We start from the raw sequence: 27,459 nt of genomic DNA, 5'->3' as shown, positions 1-27,459 counted from the left end.
ATTTGTTAAGTATATTAATTTATTTAATAGTCTTTTTATTATTTTTATTTATTTTAGTCACCCTTAAGCCATCTTGAAGGCGTGCCCCACCTTTTAACATGTGGGGATGACACCATACTAGCTGGTGACATAACTCCCGCTGCCTTCCTGTGTTGTCGAACCAATCCTGTCCTTTTTAATTAAAATTTGTTTTAATCATTATACTCATTTTATTATTTGAATTATTTTAATTTTCCTAATTATTTTTATCTTTTACTTTTAATAGACTTTCTCTTTACTTTAGTAGGGATACCTTTTAACTGAATTTAGTTTATAATAAAAGACAGAGAAATGTTTTATACATATCATAGTAACCTTGTGCCAGAGCCCCCTCGTAGCACTCTTCAGAGTGTTGCATTTTAATCTTGACCTAACCCTACACACCAGTTCCATCACTCTAGCACAAACACAGACAAAGTTATTCACAATCACCAGGCGGTGATCCTGGTTAACACCCTATTACCTACTGCAACCCTAAGGGCTGCAGGATGAAACACTCCAAAAAAAAAGTCAAAATACAAACCTATCCCAATCCACTCAAAATGGCCTGAAACGTGCTCCTACACACTTTCTGAAAAATCCCATACTAGAGCTGACACTTTTTTCAACAACACATTGCTCCATTAACAATGAATGGGCGCACGTTTACTTGAACAACTCAAGAACGCAAGCTCGCACACACGGCCTCCGTGGAAACGGCCTCCGGCCCACATAATTCGACCAAGCTGAACACACAGGACTTGTCCCAGAGTCTCTACGCCCTTCGCTCGCCGAGATACAGACTTTTCAACGTACAAAATGAGCGTAACTCAAGAACGCAAGGTCCCACCCACTTGAGACCGGCACCAATGGAAAGCCCATAGCGTGGCATGGGGGTACAGACACTGGTTTCAAGTCTCTAGGATGTTCCCATCCAGAATTATTCAATCTCAAAGTTTCCTGGCAGGGGGTCCCATGATTCCATTAACCTCTATACCTATGGCACAACCCTAGCACTGGACACAGTGACAGTTGACATATCACTCAAACTAACACCACCTTTCCCAGTTAGCCTTATACTGAACCTAACCACTCCCACACACTTGCCTAAGCCCAACCAACAACCATTAAGAATGAATGGAGGCACTCGAACGGGAATAACTCCCGAACCGAAGGGTTCCCACACAATTCGACCACGCTGAACACACCAGAGCTATCCCCGAGTCTCTACAACCTTCGGTTGCTGAGATACAAGGATTTCCATGTGTATTTCCGGAATTACACTTCCGGTTATCACAGGAAGTCGAGAGTGGCACCCAAAGAAGCGGAAGGAAAAAATGAAGTCTCTACAACGTTCCTGTGAGGAGAAATATGCTCATTAGACCAATGTCTAATGTTGCACTTACCTCTATTCCTCTGCACTCTTATCAGGTTTCTGTTGCCTGAGACATTCACTTAACAGTTCATCCTTTGTGGCCATTTTTCTGATGTACTCTTGGATTTTTTATGTGAGTTTCATCATGGATAGTGGCCTTGATGCTCACTAGTCCTCGGCCTCCCTCTTTCCACTTAGCGTACAGTCTCAGGGTGCTGGATTTGGGGTGAAACCCTCTGTGCATGGTGAGGAGCTTTCTTGTCTTGATATCTGTGGCTTCTATTTCCTCCTTTGGCCAGCTTATGATCCCAGCAGGGTATCTGATGACTGGTAGCGCGTACATGTTGATGGCTTGGATCTTGTTCCTGCCATTCAGCTGACTTTTCAGGAATTGCCATATATATATATATATACACCCCAGTGAGAGAACTACAAACAGACATCGGCTTTGAAATATGTTCAGTTAAAAACATACAGCATTGCAAGGCCGTTAAGAAGATGTAAGAAATGTTTTTTAATATTGATTCAGGGCTTTGTAACAGTATTTCGCACCAACATCAGCTCATTTGAAACACACAAAGATAAGCGCTAAACTGTAAATTTTATTTATTTTACTTTTGTAAAAAAATCAACAACTAATAAACGAAAAATAAACCTCATGATTGTGATGCAATCCAAAACTCATCAGTTGTTAAGGCTAGTGGCTACAAAAACTGAGCAATCCTTTAAAATTTTACATGCAGTTTGTTGTATAATAAAACATCTCCTGCTGTTCCCATCAGTTCATAACACGTAATTACTGCACTGTGGAACGAGAGACAGAAGTCTGACATCAAATAGAGTACGAATCTGTATCTGAAATACAAAACACAAAGAAGTAACAATAGAAAATTTCAGTTATTGTTATAATCAACTGTAATAGTTTCAATAAATTCATATATTTTCAGTGTTGTTTTCACTTACTCCTACACACAGATCAAATTTACACAGAAAACTCAAATAGTATATGTGTAAAAAAAAAATTTAAATGAAGGTACCAGAACACAAGAAACGAAAAACAAAAGAAAGTAGGAAATACTGAAGACCTCGAAATGTGACAAATCATCACTGAGCTGAATATGTTTTAAACTTGGACCTGTAGTCTCCCATTATTACATCCTTTTAATGCTTCTGACCAACACGCCTGACCTGGTGTTGGAGGCTCCTGAGCTAAAGATGGACGGTTGCGGACAGTGCTTTGAATGAAGGACTGAATGTACCAGCAGACCAGAAGAATTGAGAGTTGTATGAAAAAATACTTTAACATGAAGTTGATGAATAAATACCAACAACATATACGGTAATGTTTATGTTATAGCTTCAGCTTAATTTGTTCAGAAACCAGCTGAGGAGGACCAGATTCGTGAATGAGGCTGCTGAGGGGTCTACATCTCCCAGTATTCCTAGTGTGTGGTGATACCACGTCAAAAGATGGATAGAAAAATTTTGGGGTAAACTTGCTAAACCTACAACAACTAATTTTAAAAATGAAGGAATTATTAGAAAACAAATAGTCGTAAATGTTTTATATCACTGTGCACAACAGTAAGAAAAGAGTTATTATTATTATTATTATTATTATTACTTAAGAGTAAGAACAGTACGTCTGATTTCATAAAGTCAGAAAATATCACTCACAGAAAAAAGTCTTGATAACACGTGTAGCATTCTTCAGTGCCATTTGAGTGTCTATTATTGTGAAAGTTGAATTTCTGTGTGATGTGTGTTTACATTTGAAGTGCATTTGTATCATCAAACTTCAAACAACATGTGGTCAAAAAAATTTACTTGAGGATTTATCTAATGCAGGGCTGGCCAAAGTTGGCACACCATAATGTCTTATTTGGCCAACCACATGTTTCTAGAGAAAAAATTAATTAATTAATTAACTAAATACAAACTTGTGATTTTTTCTTTTCTTTTTTCTTTAAATATATATTGGATCCATAAATATTAATTATATTCAATGATCTGAGCACAGCAGGAAGATTAACACTTTGCACAGTCAGTCAATTAAGGGAACTTGGAATGCTAGAACCATTTTAAATCTAAACAATACAATATCATACAATAGGTGTTTGACCTTTGTGTTTGTCGATGCCTGATCTAAAGGATGCAGGTTTTTTTTCTATTCTCAAATTTTAATGAATTTATTTTTCACTGTGTAAAGTAGTAGAGTCTAAGATTATACAGGACTTGCACCTTTAATCTTATTGTATAATGTGGTAGAGAGTAACATTATAAAGGACTTGGTGGCCGTTGTTCCAGGCATATAGTGCTCTGTCTCGGGGGTTGTAGTCGAGCATGGACAGGTGGCTGTATTTATTGGTCAGAGGAATATCGATGTACTCATAGGTGGAGGAGTTGGTGGAGTAGGCATAATATACTTTAGTTCCTCCCGAGTATCCATTGGTAACATACAGGGTTCCACAGATCATGAATGCCTCACCAGCACTACGTTTTGGGTGGTTGGTGGTCCAGCTACGGATGATCTGCAGAGTATTTGGGTTTAACTGGCTGAGAACGATGTTTCCAGCATTCTGATTTGTGGCGTAGACGGCCCAGAGCCCCCCCTCATCCACCATAAGGTCGATATCTGAGTGCCCCCCCCAAGAATAATGGTACATGTTGTTGTAACCGGCGAAGTCAAGCTGTCGAGAGCGGCTGATGAGTGAAGTGCTGAAGTCAAACTTGATGATGGTGTGACTCTGAAACTTGTTGAAGTAAATGGATCCATTATAAACCACCTGACCAGTACCAGACCAGGGGTGAGGCAGTCGGTGAGAGGTGAAGTTATCTGTCGTCATGAAGTCATACATTGACTGGTACTCCCTCACAAAGCGGTTGTTATGGTAACCATCCATGTACCAAACCTGTAAGGGAAGAAAGAAAAATAATATATCAGTCAATCAATTTATAATGTGTTGACTGTGTTACATAAAATATACAAATAACCTCTTTATGATGTTTGATAATTACTGTAGTCTCAGTTCAAGTAAAACTTCACCTTTAGCAGCTAATGCTAACCATCAACCTGCCTGCTTCTCCTGCTTTTAACTTGATCTGTGGCTGTTCCTGACCCGTAAGAAAATTCATCAAGATTCATCTCAATCCGGAGTGAACGCTGACTGTGGTTTATATATATATATATATATATATATATATATATATATATATGGACTGTGTGACGTGCTACGGTAAGCGTACTGACTCATTTCCGGTTTACTTCCTGCTCTGTGTACACTGTTTGGTGCTGTAGCTCTGTCAGTGAACGCTAAATCTAAATTTGTTTTACTCGTTACAGCGGTTACTTACCCGCTTAACATTTAAACATAGACTAGTTCTACTTAAACACTCGGAGTTACTCCTTCTTTTAGCGACTTCTCACTACTTTCAAAGTTTTTTCATACACGCTAGCTTCATTAGCATTAGCAGTTAGCTATGGCTTCTCCCTCTCCCTCTCCTCTGTCCTGCTCAGTGTGTCAGATGTTCAGTTATTCCTCTGCCTCCTTTAATGATAATGGTACCTGTATTAAATGTAGTTTATTTACTGCGCTGGAGGCGAGGCTTAGTGAGTTAGAGGAACGGTACTGCACCACTGAGATATCTTTAGCCGCTATAGTTAGCCAGCTCCCGGTAGCTGGTGCGGTCATACCGAAGGTAGCTTCTGTTAGCTCTGTAGATCCCCCGGTAGTTCCCGAGCAGCCGGGAAGACAGGGAGGCTGGGTGACTGAGCGAAGGAAGACTAGAACGGCGAAGCCCACAGGTCACCACCAACCCCTTCACGTTTCTAATAAATTTTCCCCACTCAGCGATACACCCGCTGAGGAACCAACTCTGATAATTGGCAGCTCCATAGTCAGAAACGTGAAGTTAGCGAAGCCAGCGGCCATAGTTAAATGTATCCCTGGGGCCAGAGCGGGCGACATTGAATCAAATTTAAAACTGCTGGCTAAAGGTAAACGTAAATACAGTAAGATTGTTATCCACGTCGGCGGTAATGACACCCGTTTACGCCAATCGGAGGTCACTAAGATTAATGTGGAGTCGGTGTGTAATTATGCTAAGACAATGTCGGACATCGTAGTTTTCTCTGGACCCCTGCCCAATGTGACCAGTGATGACATGTATAGCCGCATGTCGTCATTCCACCGCTGGCTGTCGAGGTGGTGTCCAGCAAACGATGTGGGTTTCATTGATAACTGGAAGCCTTTTTGGGGAAAACCTGGTCTGATTAGGAGAGACGGCATCCATCCCACTTTGGATGGAGCGGCTCTCTTATCTAGAAATATGGCGAAGTTTATTTCTAAAACCTGACAGTCCAGAGTTAGGACTAGGAAGCAGAGCTGCTGTCTTACACACTTCTCTGCTCTTTCTTTAGAACAGTCACCCACCCAAAACCCCATAGAGACTGTGTCTGTCCCCCGACCACCTAAATTATTTAAAGAAATAAAAACAAGAGGAGTTCAACATAAAAGTCTAATAAAAATTAAAACTAACTCCTCAGTAGCACAAAATAAGAGAATGAAATGTGGGCTGTTAAATATCAGGTCTCTGTCCTCTAAAGCTGTTTTAGTGAATGAATTAATATCAGACTATGATATTGATTTACTTTGTCTTACTGAGACCTGGTTGTCCCACGAGGAGTATGTTAGCCTAAATGAATCCACCCCCCCCAGTCATATTAATACTCACATTCCTCGAGGCACTGGCCGAGGAGGTGGAGTCGCAGCCATATATGATTCGAGCGTTTTAATGGACCCTAAACCTAAACTAAATTATAATTCATTTGAAAGCCTTGTTCTTAGTCTTTCTCACCCAAACTGGAAAACACTGCAGCCAGTTCTATTTGTTATAGTGTACCGTGCTCCTGGACCGTACTCTGATTTTATATCTGAATTCTCAGAGTTTCTATCAAGTTTAGTCCTTAAATCAGATAAAGTAATTATTGTAGGTGATTTTAATATTCATGTGGATGTTGACAATGACAGTCTTAGTAACGCATTTATATCATTAATAGACTCAATTGGCTTATGTCAGAGTGTAAATAAACCAACTCATTGTTTTAATCACACTCTTGACCTTGTTTTATCATATGGCATTGATATTGAACATTTAATAGTCTTCCCACATAATCCTTTCCTATCTGACCATTATTTAATAACTTTTGAATTCATACTATTAGATTATAAGCCATTAGGCAAAACTTCCTACAGCAGATGTCTATCTGACAGTGCTGTAGCTAAATTTAAGGAGGAGATTCCTTCAGTGTTTAATTCAATGCCATGTCTGAATTTAACAGAGTCCTATAACGACTTTAGTCCCTCTGAAATTGATAATCTTGTCGATAGTGCTACAGGCTCACTACGATGAACATTAGACTCTATCGCTCCTATAAAAAGGAAATTATTAAAACATAGGAGACTAGCACCTTGGTATAACCACCAAACCCGCCAGTTAAAACAAATAGCTAGAAAATCTGAAAGGAAATGGCGCTCTTCCAAACTATCAGAATATCGCTCAAATTGGCAAGATAATCTTAAAATTTATAGAAAGGCCCTCCGTAATGCCAGAGGAGCCTATTACTCAGCACTAATAGAAGAAAATAAGAACAACCCTAGGTTCCTCTTCAGCACTGTAGCCAGGCTGACAGAGTCACAGCTCTATTGAGCCACATATCCCCATAAACTTAAGTAGTAATGACTTCATGAGCTTCTTCTATAATAAAATTATTACTATTAGAGAAAAAATTAATCACTAACTGCCATCAACAGTTATCAGTGGCTCTCCAAGTTCAGGGACTTCTGTCATTGTAAACTTAGATATATATTTAGACTGTTTTTCTGCTATCGATCTTCATCAGTTAACTTCAATCATTTCTTCATCGAAGCCATCAACCTGTCTATTAGACCCGATCCCAACTAGGCTGCTTAAAGAAGTTGTTCCCTTAATTGGCACTTCTTTACTGGATATGATTAATCTTTCTTTATTATCAGGATATGTACCACAGTCCTTTAAAGTAGCTGTAATTAAACCCCTTCTTAAAAAGTCCACTCTTGACCCAGGGGTTTTAGCCAACTATAGACCGATTTCTAACCTCCCCTTCCTCTCTAAGATTCTGGAGAAAGTAGTCGCCAAAGAGTTGTGTGAATTTCTACATAACAATAGTTTATTTGAGGATTTTCAGTCAGGATTTAGAGTTCATCATAGCATAGAGACAGCTCTGGTTAAAGTTAATAATGACCTTCTGACTGCTTCTGACAATGGACTTGTCTCTGTACTTGTATTATTATATCTTAGTGCTGCATTTGACACCATTGACCATAATATTCTTTTGGGGAGACTTGAGCATCAAATTGGCATTAAAGGAACCGCACTAAGCTGGTTGAAGTCATATTTATCAGATCGCTCGCAGTTTGTACATGTTAACAATGAATCTTCAATAAATACTACAGTTAGTCATGGAGTTCCACAAGGTTCTGTACTTGGACCAATACTATTTACTTTATATATGCTCCCTTTAGGCAACATTATTAGGAATCACTCCATTAACTTTCACTGTTACGCAGATGATACGCAGTTATATCTATCAATCAAACCCAATGAAATTAATCAATTATCTAAATTACAAACATGTCTTACGGACATAAAATCCTGGATGACCTGCAATTTTCTGATGTTAAACTCAGAAAAAAACGAAATTCTTGTTCTTGGCCCCAAAAACCTTAGAGACTCATTGTCTAAAGATATAGTCACTCTAGATGGCATTAACTTGGCCTCTAGCACCACTGTCAGGAATCTTGGAGTTATCTTTGATCAGGATTTGTCATTTAACTCCCACATAAAGCAGACGTCTAGGACCGCCTTGTTTCATTTACGTAATATTAGAAAAATTAGACACATCCTATCACAGACAGATGCAGAAAAACTAATCCATGCATTTGTTACTTCAAGGCTGGATTACTGCAACTCTTTATTATCAGGTTGCCCCAATAAGTCCATTAAAACGCTCCAATTAATTCAGAACGCTGCAGCACGAGTACTGACAGGAACTAGAAAAAGAGATCACATCTCTCCTGTACTAGCTTCTCTGCATTGGCTCCCTGTAAAATGTAGAATTGAATTTAAAATCCTCCTCCTCACCTATAAAGCTCTTCATGGTCAGGCCCCTTCATATCTTAAAGAGCTCATAGTACCCTATTACCCTACTAGAACACTACGTTCTCTGAATGCTGGGCTACTCGTGGTTCCTATAGTCTCTAAAAGTAGAACAGGAGCCAGAGCCTTCAGTTACCAAGCTCCTCTCCTGTGGAACCAGCTTCCAGTTGTGGTTCGGGAGGCAGACACCCTCACCACATTCAAGAGTAGGCTTAAGACATTCCTCTTTGATAAAGCTTATAGTTAGGGCTGGATCAGGTGAGTCCTGAACCATCCCTTAGTTATGCTGCTATAGGCCTAGACTATCGGGGGATTTCCCATGGTGCACTGAGCTCCTCCCTTCCTCTCTCTTTATGCACTCATTCATGTCCCATTAATGCATGTTACTAACTCCACTTCTTCCCTGGAGTTCTTGTGCTTTCTCGTCTCGCAGGTTCTCATGGATCCTGGTGGAGCCTCCTGCCATGGTCCTGCTTGACTGCCATTGCCAATACTGTTGTTGCTGTGCACCTGTCTGTCTGTCTGTCTCTCGCTCTCTCTGCCTCTCTCTCTCGCTCTCTCTCTCTCTGCCTCTCTCTCTCTCTCTCTCTCTCTCTCACCCCAACTGGTCGAGACAGACGACCACCCACCTAGAGCCGGAGGATCTGTCCTAGGTTTCTGCCTTTTAACAGGCAGTTTTTCCTTGCCCTTGTCGCCAAGTGCTTGCTCATGGTGGAACTGTTGGGTCTCTGTAATTAATGTTAAAGAGTTCGGTCTAGACCTGCTCTATTTGAAAAGTGTCCTGAGATAACTTCTGTTATGAATTGGCGCTATACAAATAAAATTGAATTGAATTGAATTGAATTGTTATTCTCACTCTGTTGTCTCCAGTGGGAGCAACCGGGTCAGTCATCCATGATCCAAACCTCGATCCAGAGGTCTTGATGGTGATGGGCTCAGAGATTCCTGTCAGTTTCCCACATGCTGAAACGCAAACAGCAAGGTGGACAACATAAAAGAAACAGCTGCCAATCACTGGAGGTCAGGTTTTTTTTTATTTCCTGTGTGCGTGTTTGTTTATTAGACTGTCATTTACTCACCCAGCCTCTGCATACAGGCCCTCAGTCGGTCCTCCAGGCTCGTCACTCGGCTGTGGAGCTCCTGATAGTCCAGACCTCCCAGTTGTTCCTGCAGCGTTCCCAGCAGCTCTGTCACATTCGCCACCTCCTCCTTAAACTGTTGGACCAGCAGAGCGTCCGCTTTGTATGCCTCCAGGACTGGGATCAGAGGACGTAACTCCTCCATCTTTGCTTTTATGGACTGACAGACAAACAGAAGGGATCAACAAGAGAAATTTCTGGACGTCCATCATCGCGTGGTTCTTTGTTGGTTCTAAATGAAATCATTACTTCAGTAACACAGTGCTCAGTTGAGTTTTATCAGTTGGTATAAATCATAAAGATTTTTGAAGACTGATGTGTAGAGAGGGTTCACATTAGCAACACATTAGCAGAGCAGTCCTCTGTCCCTAGTACAGAATATGGATCAGCAGTACTCCTAGCTCAATACGCAATTACTTGTTGTTACACAGATAAAACAACATCTTGAAGAGCAAACATACAGTTCGTGTTGCTTCCCTGTGGATACATGGTAAGATATCACACTCACTGATGGTTTCACCCCTAGGTTTGATAAACTTACAGCGTGTCCACGTTCTCAGTTTTCTGTATGTAGTTCACACAGAGCTTTGAGTGGTTGATTGAGTTTAAGCCATGATGTCATGATGTGGGTGGTACCTTGTACTGTCTAGCGATGTTGTTCTCATGTCCATCTTCCACCTGTTTGAATTTGTTTTCTAGACCGTTCAGCTGAACTTCCATTTTCTCTACAAACTGCAGATCTCTCTGAGTGCGCTGGTCCAGAACCTCAATGGACTGACTCATATTCTGAACCTGGAAGACACAAACATACAATTATGATTTTTACTGACTATGATTTGTTATATATCACCATCTATTCATATATACATATATATTATAATACTTTTAGCAGTACCATTTGTAGTTTTATTAACAGTATTTCTTTTACCTTTTCCAGCAGCTGTCTGAGCTGTTTGGTTCGAGCATCTCTGGAGCAGACCGTCTGCTGAGGAGCGACCACCGTACAAACACATCGACCTTCAGAGTCCTGAGCTGAACTGTACACCTGCCAGCCCTCCTCAGGGGCAGAAGGACCTACCTGTTAGACAACAAATCAAAGGGCCACCGTGTAGGATGGACGTAATTTTAATGACTGTAATTACTGCAGTGCACAGTTGTTTGCAGTCATCACAGAAAATATATCAATCAATAAATCAATCACACAGAGAGAAAGATAGAGAGACTGCCAGTTAAACTTCATACTTCAAACCTGCCAGTCCTGCTATTATCACTACATAGTACTACATATTCTTGTCGATCCTGGTGGAGCCTCCTGCCATGGTCCTGCTAGATTGTCATTGCCAATACTGTTGTTGCTGTGCACCTGTCTGTCTGTCTGTCTGTCTGTCTGTCTCTCTCTCTCTCTCTCTCTCTCTCTCTCTCTCTCTCTCACCCCAACTGGTCGAGACGGACGACCACCCACCTAGAGCCGGAGGATCTGTCCTAGGTTTCTGCCTTTTAACAGGCAGTTTTTCCTTGCCCTTGTCGCCAAGTGCTTGCTCATGGTGGTACTGTTGGGTCTCTGTAATTAATGTTTTAAAGAGTTCGGTCTAGACCTGCTCTATTTGAAAAGTGTCCTGAGATAACTTCTGTTATGAATTGGCGCTATACAAATAAAATTGAATTGAATTGAAAATATAGCACTACACACTGTACTACATATAGTAAAACGTACAATACGATGGACTGTACTAAAGAGTAAAGAGTTCAGTCTAGACCTGCTCTATTTGAAAAGTGTCCTGAGATGACTTCTGTTATGAATTGGCGCTATTCAAATAAAATTGAATTGAATTGAATTGTACTCCATACAGTACTGCATATTCATGAATATCACCTGACGTCACTCACATTCTAACTTGTCTGCCGCCATGTTGAGTACCTGATTCGGCAAGATCGCTAAGTCTGTTGCAAACAGTGTTGGGAGTAACGGCATTTAAGTATAACGACGTTACTAACGGTGTTATTTTTTCAGTAACGGAGTAATCTAATCAATTACTTTTCCCATCGTTGCAACGCCATTACCATTACTGAGAATGTAAAGTGGCGCGTTACTTGCATTACTACAATGTGGTTGAATGAAGCGCAGCGGTGTCAGACTTTGTGACAGCCACATATCAGCTGCCGGGAGAGGACAGGGGTGGTGACACAGTTGGACACCAACTGCAAACACTCGTCTGTGCAGTGCTCATTTTGTCTGTGGTGAGTGGATGTAAATATATTGTTAGCGAGCTAACGCAAGCTGCTTGCTGTCGCTAATCACCAAATTTAAAAAAAAGATGATAACATACAAATCTTTCCAAACAGTATTAATTAAGCAATCAGTGTGAATTGGTTTATATACTGTGTCTAACAGCATGAGTCTAGCGTGAAATGTCAGTTTATCGTTTAATAAAAATGTGTTACAATATCTGGTAGAGACTTCACATCAGTCATTAACGTTAGCTGAGGATATTTGATCAAGCTTAGAACCAGTTTAAGATTATAGCCCGAAAACACCACCATCTCTTTTTGTGTGTGTGTTTTTAATGGTTTTAGTGTAAATGAGTTAATGCCATAGCCTCCCCTCTGCTCTCTGTCCTTTAACGTTATTTACCACATATCTCACGGATATTACTCAAGTGCTCCTAAGACTGGTGACATTAGCAAGTGGTTAGCTAATCTGTTTACACTATAACGTTGGCAGCCTAGCCTATTTTTTGAAAGTAGCGTTTCTTTTCATGGCAATCGAGGTGCAAAATGTTGTCTTTCATAGTCACTTACTGTATCCATACGAATCCATAAATCGTAGCGAGCTATGCTTGTCAGTACTGTCTATGCCGGTACTCGGTAGGTACTCAAGATGGCGCTAGTAAGCTGGGAAAAGAGTGGATGATGTAAAAGGCCACGTTACTGATATTCATGAATAGTCCTATACACTGTACTATGTAGTATAGTATATATCTGACTGATGAAGCAGTGAAACTGAACTGAGAGCAGCTGCTTTTAGCAGGAATCAACTCTCTTCTCCTTTATTTATTTATTAGTAAAAATAAAGTCATTTATATGTACATATATGAATATTTCAATTCAATTCAATTTTATTTGTATAGCGCCAATTCATAACAGAAGTTATCTCAGGACACTCTTCAAATAGAGCAGGTCTAGACTGAACTCCTTTTAACATTATTTAGAGGGACCCACCCTTTAGAGTTCCCACCATGAGCAATCACTTGGCGACAGCGGCAAGAAAACACTGCCTTTTAAGAGTCAGAAACCTAGAACAGACCCTTCAGCTCTAGGTGGGTGGTCAACTGTCTTGACCAGTTGGGGTGAGAGAGAGAGAGAGAGAGAGAGACAGACAGACAGACAACAGTAGCAACAACTACACTAATAGTAGTGACTGATGATGATGAACATGAAGAAGATGATGAAGACAACAGCAATGATGGGGGACAATGAGCAGGGACAATAGTAATAATAGTAACTGTAGTTAATAATAATAATAATAATAATAATAACAGTAATAGCAGTGATATTAGCAATGGCAGGCAAGCAGGACCATGGCAGGAGGCTCCACCAGCATCCATGAGAACCTGCGAGATGAGAAAGCACAAGAACTCCGGGGAAGAAGTGAAGTTAGTAACATGCATTAATGGGACATGAATGAGTGCAGAAAGAGAGAGAGAGGAAGAGAGGAGCTCAGTGCATCATGGGAAATCCGCAGATAGTCTAGGCCTATAGCAGCATAACTAAGGGATGGTTCAGGACTCATCTGAGGCAACCCTAACTATAAGCTTTATCAAAGAAGAACGTCTTAAGCCTACTCTTAAATGTGGTGAGGGTGTCAGCCTCCCGAACCACAACTGGAAGCTGGTTCCACAGGAGAGGAGCTTGGTAACTGAAGGCTCTGGCTCCTGTTCTACTTTTAGAGACTATAGGAACCACAAGTAGCCCTGCATTCAGAGAACGTAGTGTTCTAGTGGGGTAATAGGGTATAAGTGAGCTCTTTAAGATATGAGGGGGCCTGACCATGAAGAGCTTTGTAGGTGAGTAGGAGAATTTTAAATTGTATTCTAAATTTTACAGGGAGCCAGCGCAGAGAAGCTAGTACAGGAGAGATGTGATCTCTTTTCCTAGTTCCTGTCAGTACTCTTGCTGCAGCTTTTTTAATTAATTGTAATGGACTTATTGGGGCAACCTGATAATAAAGAGTTGCAGTAATCCAGCCTAGAAGTAACAAATGCATAGATTAGTTTTTCTGCATCTGTCATATTGCATCTGCAATATGTATACTGAGGATCCGAAAAGAGCTTAAAAAAAATAGAAGAGGAGGATGGATGAAGTCTTGATATGATGGAAGTTTGGAACTAAATGTGTTAAAAATTTTAAATTGACCAAATGTGTTGAAGACGTGAAAATTAAAGAATGTGTTAAATATGTGTTAAAATACAAACACTGTCCTCATTCTCTCATTTAGTATTCAGTCTTTCTGCTCATAATTCAGAACCATAAGGAAATAAGTCAAACTCAAACTTAACTGTCTAGCTTTTGGATTGATAAGAAATTATAAAGTTATTATTACTTTAATCAAAGTCATTTTGAAGAAAATATGTCTGGTTGATTACTTCCGTTGAACAGAAAAGGTTTTTTTCTACATGAAGTGAGAAAAATGTTTTATGGACACACAAAATAAATATATTCTCATATTAATTTGTGCTTCATTTCATTCTGTATTATTTTAATGTTTCTGAGCTGTTTAGTGAGACCAGCAGGATTTACGGATTGTGGTAAACTGGCTAAACTGGTTGATCAATAAGGCCCTTCTGCAGTGTCTGTTACTCATCCAAATTAATTAAATTAAATAGAACTGTGTCAGCAGCATTTAATGATGATGATGTATTTCTGAAAGTAAAAAGTAAAAAGAGAAAAAGGCCGAGGTTTGATCCCTGAGGAACTCTGATATTCTGTGGAATTCCTCAGGGATCAAACCTCAGCCTTTTTCTCCTTTAACTTCACATTTAATTCTTAGACAAATCTTTAAGAAATACATCATTAATCGGTCTTCTTCTCTAATCACATCACTTACTTTAAAGCAGCTTGTTAATACAACATCTTGAAGCTAATTAGGGCTACAGTGTACAGAAGCTATATGACGATCTGAGCAACAATGATTTTCAGAGAGGAGGTAGTTGGACTGTAAGTATTTCTACCAAACAAAGTAAAGACACTGTGTTAGCATTAGGGTAAGCAGAGGTACATACAGGAGTCATGATGATTAAAACCTCATCAATCAACAAGTTTCAGAGAGAAAATGGAGCTGAAGAGTTTATGGACATTCTTTCAGTATTTCTTTCTACAGTTTATTATCTTACGCAATTATATTATTTTTATCGGCGTAGTAGTAGTAGTAGTATCAGTAGTAGTATTATAAGCAGTAGTAGTATTCATGCTGTAGTGTCAGTAGTAGTATATTAACAGTAGTAGTATAAACTGTAGTAGTAACTGTACAGCCTTTCTGAATATGTAATCCTGTCTGTTCAATTCAATTCAATTCAATTTTATTTGTATAGCGCCAATTCATAACAGAAGTTATCTCAGGACACTTTTCAAATAGAGCAGGTCTAGACTGAACTCCTTATAACATTATTTACAGAGACCCAACAGTACCACCATGAGCAAGCACTTGGTGACAAGGGCAAGGAAAAACCTGTTAAAAGGCAGAAACCTAGGACAGATCCTTCAGCTCTAGGTGGGTGGTCGTCTGTCTCGACCTGTTAATGAACTAATTTGCTGAAATCTGTTAATCCAGATTTTTTACACATTTATTCATGTCTGATGATTAAACACTAAATCCAATTAGAGAACTGGTCTGTGTGCAGGTTCTATCCCCTCTGAGTCACTGAGCAAGGCACTACAGTGTTATTCAATCCATGTAAATTTTATCCAATAATCCACAGATCAGATCTATCTGATCAGATGTTTAATTTGTCACAAACCGGAAATGTTCTCTCACATAAAATCTAATAAACAGAAACATCAGAGAACTAGGTGACAAATATACAGAACATAGATAACACAGTAGAATATGAATATACCATAATAGAATATGAATATAATAGAACATAACAGAACATAGTAGAATATGAATATAATAGAACATAACAGAACACAGTAGAATATGAATATATGAGACTAGAACATCATAAAACAGAATCCAGTAGAATCTAATATAGAGAAGAAAATGTACCACAGTGAGCAGCGATCCGATGAACAGCATCAGGAAAACGTTGATCAGATTCTCTTCAGACTCCATCTGTTAAATATTCACCTCTTTATTTATGTGTCTATATCTGTATATGTATCTCTCTATCTATATCTCTACATGTATCTGTATCTATAGCTATTTATATCTATATCTATATATCTGTTATTTGTCTCTGCTCCTTTCTGCTCTCTTGTTCCTGCTCTTCCTCCTCCCTCCCTCCTCTCTCTGCTCTCTCGTTTCTGCTTTTCCTCGTCCCTCCCTCCTCTCTCTGCTCTCTCGTTACTGCTCTTCCTCCTCCCTCCCTCCTCTCTCTCCTCCTTCTTGTTCTTCTTCGCTGATGTGACGCCAAAAATCAGCCAACTGGAAACAAGATCCTCCAGCTCACAGTGTGTGTGTGATGGTGGTCATGTGATCTATGTACACTCTGTTGGTGGTAGACGCTCCCCCACACACGCCCTAATAATAACCTCCATTGTCACAGTAAAAACCTGAAGTGGTGGACCCTGCCGTGCTGTAGGAAACCTCCCACTGTGTGAAAAAGAAGATCAAATCTAAGAATATCACAGTTCTTGTCTCCCTCTTTGTAGATTGATCATGTTTGTGTTCTCTGAGCACAAGAATCTGGTTCTGTGTAATCTGAGCTTGGATCCACTGAAGAACCCTCAGAGACAGTGTAAACATCCTCCTCCTGTAGATCCTAGTCAGACCTGAGTAAAGTCTTTTTAAAGACTCTCCCTCTGCCTTTAAAAAACCCTCTCCTTTTAGAGTGCTCATCATTAAATCATGTCTCAGTGGATTTATATTTTTTTATTTCTTCTGTTTTTCTGAAGACTTCCTGCTTTCAACACAGATTTTAGGTCATTCTGTTACAAATGGTTCTCACCATGCCTCAGCTAGTTTGTGCCCATCACTCCTCTCAACAAAAGTTGTGACACTTAAAAAAACAAATTTCTGATCAGTCTTCTTCACGTTCGGATTGAAAACAGGAAGAGGTCAGAGGTCATAGATGTTTGTCTGTCTAAATGAGACACAAAGAGAAGAAGAAGAAGAAGAAGAAGAAACAGATGGAGGGGAAAAATGTCTCTAAATTAATCATCATTTTCCTCATTTGGTTGTCATGGAAACAACATCTCCATCTGCATGTGTGTGTGTGTGTGTGTGTGTGTGTGTGTGTGTGTGTGTGTGTGTGTGTGTGTGAACCTTGCTGAGGACCATCTGACACACACAGTGTTGGACAGAAATCAACATTTCAGTGAGAGAAGAAGAAACTAGGTGTTATTTCACAGAAAATGAATAATAAATAAGTAAAATTATATTTTTTGTTTTGGGGATTTACAACAGCAGCTTTTGGAGGAGTTCATATTACAAATAAGAACTTTAAAAAAGGTGGTAGAGCTGGCGACCCATGCACTGAGGCTGAGTCCTTGCTGCAGCGTCCCAGGGTTTGAATCCGACCTGCAGCCCTTTGCTGCGTGTCATCCCCACTCTCTCTGTCCCCCTTTCTGGTCTGTCTTCAGCTGTCCTATCAAATAAAGGCAATAAAAGCCAAAAAAAAGGTGGTTTGAGACAAATAAATTAGTAATACATTTGAACAAATGAGGTGTCCATTTTCAGGAATTAATTGACTACATCAAGGCCAGAACTGGTTGCCTACACGAAGTCCATTAATTCCTGATTATTTACACCGTGAAGAGTATTATGCTTTTATACCAAAGTCACTGACCACAGACAAGAATAATAGGATTATTCCGTAATGGACAGTATTCAGACCATGGTATAATAAACCACAAAATCAGCTGGAATGCTCACATCAAACATGTGCAAGCAAAGCTAGGAAGGAAGAAGGAGGCACATTGTGAACCACAAAGTGTTGCACATTCTTTAATGAATAATTACTGTGTGTAGCACCCTACATACTGCAACAAAGGGCCATAATGTTAGTTAATAATTATGCGTTTTCATAACAACATCAAAACCTTTAAAGTTTACAGAAATGGAATTTAACATGAATGATGTACAAAGTAAGAAATCATTTACCTGGCAGCATCAAACAATGTTGTTCCACAGGGTTAGAGTTAAGGGTGGTTCTAATCTGAGAGGCAAGTTTTATTTTGTGTTTTTCAGTATATGGGGTGAAGGTTCAAAGCACAAATATTTTACAAATTATTTCATTACATATTTGTATAAGAATGAGGGCTATGATGTGTAATGGCAATTTTTAAGAACCTATACAACCCTTTGACCTGGTCAGTGTAAAACCATACGCAACTGTTAAAGAGGCTATTATATGCATACAACCTTTAGCCCTGTTTCTAACTACACTCTATGTCCAAGTAAACAGCAGGATGTTGAGACTTCACTAAGAAGCCAAGGACATGATCATCTCACCACACTATCTGTCTGTTTACTGTCCCACAACTCAGGAATGTGTAACTATGTGCTCCAACAGGGATAAAACCATACTGCTTCTGCCAATCTGGGCTCTTTCACATACAAGAGTGTGTGACGGTTGGATTGAGACCATTCATGGATGACTTGAATAAAACCTTACCGAAAGACAAGATACAGGGTGATATACAGTACAGTTCACATTGTACATAGAATTTGGAGTCATTTCAATTAATTTAAATTTATTTGAATTTATAAAGAACCAAATTTATGATGTTTTCAAAGGCTCAATCTCCACTAGTTATTCCAACTATTTAGTTTTAAGTATTTAAGTATTTGGTTAGATGACAAGGGTTTTAACTGAGTTAGGGAAAAATTATGACATTATCTGGGCACTCTGGTGGTGTTAATAATGTTATACAGTCCCAGACCAACAGACTGCTCTGCACTGTGTTCTGACCCCTTTCTATCAGAACCAGCATTAATTGTTTCAGCAGTCTGCTCACTGATGGTTCTATCTCTCTCTCTCTCTCTCACCCCAACTGGTCGAGGCAGACAGACGACTACCCACCTAGTGCCTAAGGGTCTGTCCTAGGTTTCTACCTCTTAAAAGGCAGTTTTTCCTTGCTGCTGTCGCCAAGTGCTTGCTCATGTTGGGAACTGTTGGGTCTCTGTAAATAATGTTATAAGGAGTTCGGTCTAGACCTGGGGTCCTTTGCACAAAAGTAGGATAAGGGATTAAGCCGGGATATCTTGGTTATCCTGGCTCAATTTATCTGTGATCCGGTTGCACAAAAGCGGGATAGGGGGCAGTAGGATATGTTATGGTATAAGTTACCATGGAGATTTATTCTGTGGAGCTAGCCTGCTTGATAGGTACTGACCTCTGCAGACCGGGAACCCCCCACAAGAGCTGCAGGTTTGGAGATGCTCTGACCCAGTCGTCCATCACAATGTGGTTCTTGTCAGAGTGGCTCAGATCCTCACGCTGCACATTTTTCCTGCTTCTAACACATCAACTCTGAGGACCAAATGTTCACTGTCTGCCTGATATAGGTGTATCTATAAATATATGTAGATCCAAATGTATTAAAGTAATTAAATTGATAAGCAATGGTGAAAAGGGAAGAATAGGCGAACATTTCCTCCTTTCATTTGATTTGTTGGTTATTGAGGATTTGTTCATTGAGTTTGTTGTTGTTATTTAATTTCAATGTCAGACATAGTTTGATGTTATTTCCCTTGAAGTTAATATTTGTTTTTAGTAGTGCTGTCAGTTTAACGCGTTATTAACGGCGTTAAAGCAAACCCAATTTAACGATTAGATCAACAGGCTTGTCTGTTTGAGTAACTGGCTCAAAGCAAAGAAGTAGTAGGCTTTCCTTTTATTGGTAACCGTTACTGTTCATTCTTTCTGAAATAAGAGGCTGGGTTGAGCCTCTGGTGAATAAAGAGCAGTAGCCTGACTGCTATGTTCAAAGCAAACTTGAGAAAAGTATTAAGCCATGGTTTAACTACACTATAGGCTGAGTCCTAGTTTACCTTACATGTGCACTTTGTAATTTTTATTTTGTATCGCCCTGTTTTGATCCCTTAGAAAGGGCTGTTGAAGGGGCTGTTTTCGTGACAAAGTATTTTTTTCACCCTTTTATTGATGTACAGTGTTACATTGTGTGAGAGATTTGCTCCAAGTGAGAATGTTAGTGTGAAATTGAACACTACAGTATATGCCAATAAAAACAACATTTGCACAAAGCAAGCCGATCCAGTTTTCCATGTTGATAAGAGCATTAAAATGAGAAAAAATAATGGGACAAAAAGAAATCAAGGGACATTTAGAATAGATAAAATGTGCGATTAATTGCGAGTTAACTACGACATTAATGCGATTAATCGTGGTTAAATATTTTAATCGTTTGACAGCACTAGTTTTTAGATAACCGACAGTAGGTCACTGCTGCTGCTGATGAAAGAGCAATGTTGCCACCTGCTGGTTAAACCTCAGTTTTACAGTAGAGCTGTCACTGCTGTCAGATCAGTTAACAGTTGCCCTTTGCAGCTGATTTCTGGCCTGTTGTAGTGAGGAATGGCTACTAAATGCACTGATGGTGGACAGATGCATTGTGGGAGAATGAAACCGTTAAATATATAATTCATCCATAGATCAACAGTCTTACTTCACTCTTTTATTAACGATTACAGACTGTTTTGTTACTTGTTTCCATCATGGTGAGTACTTTGGTTTCCAAAGTGACAGAAACAATGGTGGTTGACTCTGTTGTGCTGGGTTACTGTGGAAACCATTACTCTGCTCCTCTCCACAGACGTGTTGAAGCCATGATCGCGGTACATCCCACTCCGCAGCATTGCCTTCGAGAAGTGACTGGAGTTCGCTTTAAACACAGTCTGAAACAACAACCAAAGACTCATTACATTGTCCTGTTTCAATTCAAAGAGCTGTATTGGCATGAATAAAAAACATGTTGTTGCCAAAGCAATTAGCAAATAATAGATAATTATATGTTACATGTTCTGTTGCCATAGTAACTGAACAACATTTCATAATTTTAATGAAACAGGTAACTGTTTTTTTGTGATATTTGTAATAAATCAACTCTTTACATTTTAAAGATGATTTATTTTCTACGGTAATATTCAAAACAAACATGTTTACTGCTGGCTGTGTTCAACTTCTTGTTAATAAGTGTTGAGGTCAAAGGTCAATATGTGTCTGTATATTAAATTATGTCTCTCTGTCTGTCTTTCTGTCTGTCAGTCTCTCACCTGGATCTCATGCACAGTCGGCATCTTGCTGCCATAAGTTTGGTTCGATGTTCGATAAAGTGGGTGACTGATTTTCTGACTGAAACACAAACAGCAGTTACAGTTGCAGTACAACATATAGTAAAAGAAGTACTAGTATATGCAGTACAACATGTAGCCTAGTATTGGGGATATTAAGAGCAGTAATATTACTAACAGTTAAACACTAATACTCTAGCAGTCATTACATTACTGAATGTTACACAGCACAGTAGTAGTAATGTGTTAGTAATATTAGAAACAGTTCAAATAAGGAGTACTAACAGTAGTAACGCTAGAGAAGTACTAACAGTATTGGTGTTTCAGACCTTCTGAAGTAAACAGTTTCTAACTAGTTAATTGCAGCATAACCCTATCAGATTGTAGAAGTAGTGTAGTAGTACTGTGCTGTACCTGCTACCATGGAAACAGTCCGGGTTGTTGAACCTGTGCGGCAGGTTTGGATCCGTTCTGTAAAAGTCGCAGGTCTGAACTTTCTGATCCTCCATGACTGACTGTTCAAAACACCAGTTACTAACAACACAACAGTTACCATGGAGACACATGACATCACTCACTGTCCATTGGCTCCTCCTCCTGTGTGTGTGTGTGTGTGTGTGTGTGATAAAGTTAATCTGTTGAGATGATTCAGATATAAATAAATCACATCATTCATTTTCTGTTTTTAGATTTTAACACTTAACCTTTTCTTCAGAATCATTAAACATAGAAACTACTGACCAATTATGTAAATAAATACAATGAATTTCATTCATTGAATGTATTGATGCAGTTCCAGCTGTTTTATGGTCTGACTAGCTTTAAGATCAGGACTCTGGACGGTAGCAACTATTCATAAATCCCTCCTCAGTTCTCACTAACTACTTTCAAACTAAATCAAGTTGAAACATTCAAACAAAGATATGTGAGTAAAAGTTTAATGAGTAAATCTGTTGCTAGAAATCACTGTCCAATCAAAAGCAATCAGCTATGTAAACAGAATTCACAATAGTATCACAAGCTAGATAACTAGCCCAACTAGTAAGTGTAGTTAAAGTAAGTGTAGGTTGGTGACGTGCTACGGTAAGCGTACTGACTCATTTCCGGTTTACTTCCTGGTCTGTGTACACTGTTTGGTGCTGTCAGTGAACGCTAAATCTAAATTTGTTTTACTCGTTACAGCGGTTATTTTCCCGCTTAACATTTAAACGTAGACTAATTCTACCTAAACACTCGGAGTTACTCCTTCTTTTAGCGACTTTTCACTACTTTCAAAGTTTTTCATACACGCTAGCTTCATTAGCATTAGCAGTTAGCTATGGCTTCTCCCTCTCCCTCTGCTCTGTCCTGCTCAGTGTGTCAGATGTTCAGTTATTCCTCTGCCTCCTTTAATGATAATGGTACCTGTATTAAATGTAGTTTATTTACTGCGCTGGAGGCGAGGCTTAGTGAGTTAGAGGAACGGTACCGCACCACTGAGATATCTTTAGCCGCTATTGTTAGCCAGCCCCCGGTAGCCGGTGCGGTCCGACCGAAGGTAGCTTCTGTTAGCTCTGTAGTTCCCCCGGTAGTTCCCGAGCAGCCGGGAAGACAGGGAGGCTGGGTGACTGAGCGAAGGAAGACTAGAACGGCGAAGCCCACAGTTCACCACCAACCCCTTCACGTTTCCAATACATTTTCCCCACTCAGCGATACACCCGCTGAGGAACCAACTCTGATAATTGGCAGCTCCATAGTCAGAAACGTGAAGTTAGCGAAGCCAGCGGCCATAGTTAAATGTATCCCTGGGGCCAGAGCGGGCGACATTGAATCAAATTTAAAACTGCTGGCTAAAGGTAAACGTAAATACAGTAAGATTGTTATCTACGTCGGCGGTAACGACACCCGTTTACGCCAATCGGAGGTCACTAAGATTAAGAGAGACGGCATCCATCCCACTTTGGACGGAGCGGCTCTCTTATCTAGCAACATGGCGAAGTTTATTTCTAAAACCTGACAGTCCAGAGTTAGGACCAGGAAGCAGAGCTGCTGTCTTACACACTTCTCTGCTCTTTCTTTAGAACAGTCACCCACCCAAAACCCCATAGAGACTGTGTCTGTCCCCCGACCACCTAAATTATTTAAAGAAATAAAAACAAGAGGAGTTCAACATAAAAATCTAATAAAAATTAAAACTAACTCCTCAGTAGCACAAAATAAGAGAATGAAATGTGGGCTGTTAAATATCAGGTCTCTGTCCTCTAAAGCTGTTTTAGTGAATGAATTAATATCAGACTATGATATTGATTTACTTTGTCTTACTGAGACCTGGTTGTCCCACGAGGAGTATGTTAGGCTAAATGAATCCACCCCCCCCAGTCATATTAATACTCACATTCCTCGAGGCACAGGCCGAGGAGGTGGAGTAGCAGCTATATATGATTTGAGCGTTTTAATGGACCCTAAACCTAAACTAAATTATAATTCATTTGAAAGCCTTGTTCTTAGTCTTTCTCACCCAAACTGGAAAACACTGCAGCCAGTTCTATTTGTTATAGTGTACCGTGCTCCTGGACCGTACTCTGATTTTATACCTGAATTTTCAGAGTTTCTATCAAGTTTAGTCCTTAAATCAGATAAAGTAATTATTCTAGGTGATTTTAATATTCATGTGGATGTTGACAATGACAGCCCTAGTAATGCATTTATATTATTAATAGACTCAATTGGCTTCTGTCAGAGTGTAAATAAACCAACTCATTGTTTTAATCACACTCTTGACCTTGTTTTATCATATGGCATTGATATTGAACATTTAATAGTCTTCCCACATAATCCTTTCCTATCTGACCATTATTTAATAACTTTTGAATTCATACTATTAGATTATAAGCCATTAGGCAAAACTTCCTACAGCAGATGTCTATCTGACAGTGCTGTAGCTAAATTTAAGGAGGAGATTCCTTCATTGTTTAATTCAATGCCATGTCTGAATTTAACAGAGTCCTATAACAACTTTAGTCCCTCTGAAATTGATAATCTTGTCGATAGTGCTACAGGCTCACTACGATCAACATTAGACTCTATCGCTCCTATAAAAAGGAAATTATTAAAACATAGGAGACTAGCACCTTGGTATAACCACCAAACCCGCCAGTTAAAGCAAATAGCTAGGAAATCTGAAAGGAAATGGCGCTCTTCCAAATTATCAGAATATCGCTCAAATTGGCAAGATGATCTTAAGATTTATAGAAAGGCCCTCCGTAATGCCAGAGGAGCCTATTACTCAGCACTAATAGAAGAAAATAAGAACAACCCTAGGTTCCTCTTCAGCACTGTAGCCAGGCTGACAGAGAGTCACAGCTCTATCGAGCCACATATCCCCATAAACTTAAGTAGCAATGACTTCATGAGCTTCTTCTATAATAAAATTATTACTATTAGAGAAAAAATTAATCACCAACTGCCATCAACGGTTATCAGTGGCTCTCCAAGTTCAGGGACTTCTGTCAATGTAAACTTAGATGTATATTTAGACTGTTTTTCTGCTATCGATCTTCATCGCATCATCTGCATTTGACACCATTGACCATGATATTCTTTTACAGAGACTTGAGCATCAAATTGGCATTAAAGGAACTGCCCTAACCTGGTTTAAGTCATACTTATCAGATCGTTCTCAGTTTGTACATGTTAACGATGAATCCTCCATAAATACTAAAGTTAGTCATGGAGTTCCACAAGGTTCTGTACTTGGACCAATACTATTTACTTTATATATGCTCCCTTTAGGCAACATTATTAGGAATCACTCCATTAACTTTCACTGTTATGCAGATGATACGCAGTTATATCTATCAATCAAACCCAATGAAATTAATCAATTATCTAAATTACAAACATGTCTTAAGGACATAAAATCCTGGATGACCTGCAATTTTCTGATGTTAAACTCAGAAAAAACCGAATTTCTTGTTCTTGGCCCCAAAAACCTTAGAGACTCATTGTCTAAAGATATAGTCACTCTAGATGGCATTAACTTGGCCTCTAGCACCACTGTCAGGAATCTTGGAGTTATCTTTGATCAGGATTTGTCATTTAACTCCCACATAAAGCAGACCTCTAGGACTGCCTTCTTTCATTTACGTAATATTAGAAAAATTAGACACATACTATCACAGACAGATGCAGAAAAACTAATCCATGCATTTGTTACTTCAAGGCTGGATTACTGCAACTCTTTATTATCAGGTTGCCCCAATAAGTCCATTAAAACGCTCCAATTAATTCAGAACGCTGCAGCACGAGTACTGACAGGAACTAGAAAAAGAGATCACATCTCTCCTGTACTAGCTACTCTGCATTGGCTCCCTATAAAATGTAGAATTGAATTTAAAATACTCCTCCTCACCTATAAAGCTCTTCATGGTCAGGCCCCTTCATATCTTAAAGAGCTCATAGTATCCTATTACCCCACTAGAACATTACGTTCTCGGAATGCTGGGCTACTTGTGGTTCCTATAGTCTCTAAAAGTAGAACAGGAGCCAGAGCCTTCAGTTACCAAGCTCCTCTCCTGTGGAACCAGCTTCCAGTTGTGGTTCGGGAGGCAGACACCCTCACCACATTCAAGAGTAGGCTTAAGACATTCCTCTTTGATAAAGCTTATAGTTAGGGCTGGATCAGGTGAGTCCTGAACCATCCCTTAGTTATGCTGCTATAGGCCTAGACTATCGGGGGATTTCCCATGGTGCACTGAGCTACTCTCTTCCTCTCTCTTTCTGCACTCATTCATGTCCCATTAATGCATGTTACTAACTCCACTTCTTCCCCGGAGTTCTCGTGCGTTCTCATGGATCCTGGTGGAGCCTCCTGCCATGGTCCTGCTTGACTGCCATTGCCAATACTGTTGTTGCTGTGCACCTGTCTGTCTGTCTGTCTCTCGCTCTCTCTCTCTGCCTCTCTCTCTGCCTCTCTCTCTCTCTCTCTCTCTCTCTCTCACCCCAACTGGTCGAGACAGACGACCACCCACCTAGAGCCGGAGGATCTGTCCTAGGTTTCTGCCTTTTAACAGGCAGTTTTTCCTTGCCCTTGTCGCCAAGTGCTTGCTCATGGTGGTACTGTTGGGTCTCTGTAATTAATGTTAAAGAGTTCGGTCTAGACCTGCTCTATTTGAAAAGTGTCCTGAGATAACTTCTGTTATGAATTGGCGCTATACAAATAAAATTGAATTGAAAATTGAATTAAAAGGAGGGTGTTTATGAAAGAAAGTTTTAAGGTTCAACAGTTAACAGCTATCTGGAAGTTTTGAGATTATAGGGGATGATATTCAGGATAATTGTCCTGGATATGGGGGATTGTTTGGATGTATGTATAGTGTTTGTCAGTATTATTTATGTTTGTTTTTTGTTTGTTTCATTTTTGTTTTTTTACAGACACATTTAAATGTTTAGGGAGTATAACTATACAAACTATACCAAATGTCTAGTGAGATAAAAATTAAAATTACATCATGGAACTGCAGGGGGTTACGAAAACTTAAGAAAGTCAAACAAGTCATGAACAGGATAAAATCAATGCAGTCTAACATTGAGTTTCTTCAGGAAACACACTTGGCATACAATGATGATCTGAAAATTAGGAGGTGGAGAGGCAAGGTCTTTTCTGCATCGTTTAACTCACAAGCTAGAGGTGTCACTACCTTGGTGCATGAGTCAATACCACTCCAGGTAAATAAGGTTATGAAAGACAAATTTGGACGATACCTTATCATTCAGGGAACATTACTAAAAGAGCAAATTATTTTGGCAAACATATATGCACCAAATACAGATGACCCCAACTTTTTTCAAAATGTATTCCTTGCTTTGTCCACTCTTCCTGGTAAATGTGTGGTGGCAGGCGATTTCAACTGTGCATTAGATCCGACAAAAGATAGGACCTCTGGAGCCGTGGAGTCTCACATTCGTAGCAGGGCAATTATACAACACTTCATGAAAGAATTGAACTTAATAGATATCTGGAGGGAAGATTTAAAATTTTCGTGTTACTCTGGTGTACACAAATCCTATTCAAGAATTGACTTCTTTTTGATATCTGCAGAGCTAAGGCATAAAATCAAGGCGTGCTCTTATGATGCTGTTCTAATTTCAGACCATGCTCCCAATTCATAGGTATATCAAGACTCAAAGCTAGTGAAAGACGCTAGTATTTGGCGTTGCAAACAAAAATGGTTGGCTGACCCTTGCTTTGTCTCTTTTTTGGATGAACAAATTGGTCT

The 27,459-nt window shown here is 39.5% G+C and overlaps 4 protein-coding genes across 4 annotated transcripts in view; 2 read left to right on the top strand and 2 right to left on the bottom strand.

Moving 5' to 3' along the window:
• Window positions 1–27,459, top strand: part of LOC127356796 (uncharacterized) — a 281,317-nt gene that overhangs the window by 200,210 nt on the left and 53,648 nt on the right. The window lies entirely within an intron of this gene.
• LOC127355767 (noelin-like) lies at window positions 1,884–16,262 on the bottom strand. The gene is made up of 6 exons (XM_051386948.1): window positions 15,995–16,262; window positions 10,658–10,807; window positions 10,366–10,521; window positions 9,670–9,889; window positions 9,447–9,553; window positions 1,884–4,305 (listed from the first exon to the last, which is right to left on the bottom strand). The coding sequence occupies exons 1-6, from the start codon at window positions 16,058–16,060 to the stop codon at window positions 3,643–3,645; spliced, it is 1,362 nt and encodes a 453-aa protein (XP_051242908.1). The 5' UTR covers window positions 16,061–16,262; the 3' UTR covers window positions 1,884–3,642.
• LOC127355768 (uncharacterized) lies at window positions 5,192–25,650 on the top strand. Its single transcript, XM_051386950.1, has 2 exons — window positions 5,192–6,152; window positions 23,602–25,650. The coding sequence occupies exons 1-2, from the start codon at window positions 5,957–5,959 to the stop codon at window positions 24,759–24,761; spliced, it is 1,356 nt and encodes a 451-aa protein (XP_051242910.1). The 5' UTR covers window positions 5,192–5,956; the 3' UTR covers window positions 24,762–25,650.
• Window positions 20,572–21,743, bottom strand: pierce1 (piercer of microtubule wall 1). The gene is made up of 3 exons (XM_051387068.1): window positions 21,617–21,743; window positions 21,185–21,263; window positions 20,572–20,806 (listed from the first exon to the last, which is right to left on the bottom strand). Exons 1-3 carry the CDS (start codon window positions 21,709–21,711, stop codon window positions 20,612–20,614), a joined length of 369 nt encoding a protein of 122 aa, XP_051243028.1. The 5' UTR covers window positions 21,712–21,743; the 3' UTR covers window positions 20,572–20,611.

Source organism: Dicentrarchus labrax, unplaced genomic scaffold (genome assembly GCF_905237075.1).
Source record: "Dicentrarchus labrax unplaced genomic scaffold, dlabrax2021, whole genome shotgun sequence".
NCBI lineage: Eukaryota > Metazoa > Chordata > Actinopteri > Moronidae > Dicentrarchus > Dicentrarchus labrax.
This window is presented reverse-complemented; position numbering and strand designations above follow the sequence as displayed.

Bases quoted from the DNA above. Each gene is read 5' to 3' on its own strand.
- pierce1 (XM_051387068.1), bottom strand. From the start codon at position 21,711: ATGGAGGATCAGAAAGTTCAGACCTGCGACTTTTACAGAACGGATCCA. The intron at 21,264-21,616 runs GTACAGCACAGT...TTTGTGTTTCAG, and splicing joins GACTGTTTCCATGGTAGCAG to TCAGAAAATCAGTCACCCAC. The intron at 20,807-21,184 runs GTGAGAGACTGA...TTGTTGTTTCAG, and splicing joins CGACTGTGCATGAGATCCAG to ACTGTGTTTAAAGCGAACTC.
- LOC127355767 (XM_051386948.1), bottom strand. From the start codon at position 16,060: ATGGAGTCTGAAGAGAATCTGATCAACGTTTTCCTGATGCTGTTCATC. The intron at 9,890-10,365 runs GTACCACCCACA...TTTGTCTGTCAG, and splicing joins ACATCGCTAGACAGTACAAG to TCCATAAAAGCAAAGATGGA. The intron at 9,554-9,669 runs GTGAGTAAATGA...TTTGCGTTTCAG, and splicing joins GGCCTGTATGCAGAGGCTGG to CATGTGGGAAACTGACAGGA.
- LOC127355768 (XM_051386950.1), top strand. From the start codon at position 5,957: ATGAAATGTGGGCTGTTAAATATCAGGTCTCTGTCCTCTAAAGCTGTT. The intron at 6,153-23,601 runs GTGGAGTCGCAG...CAGGCCGAGGAG, and splicing joins TCGAGGCACTGGCCGAGGAG to GTGGAGTAGCAGCTATATAT.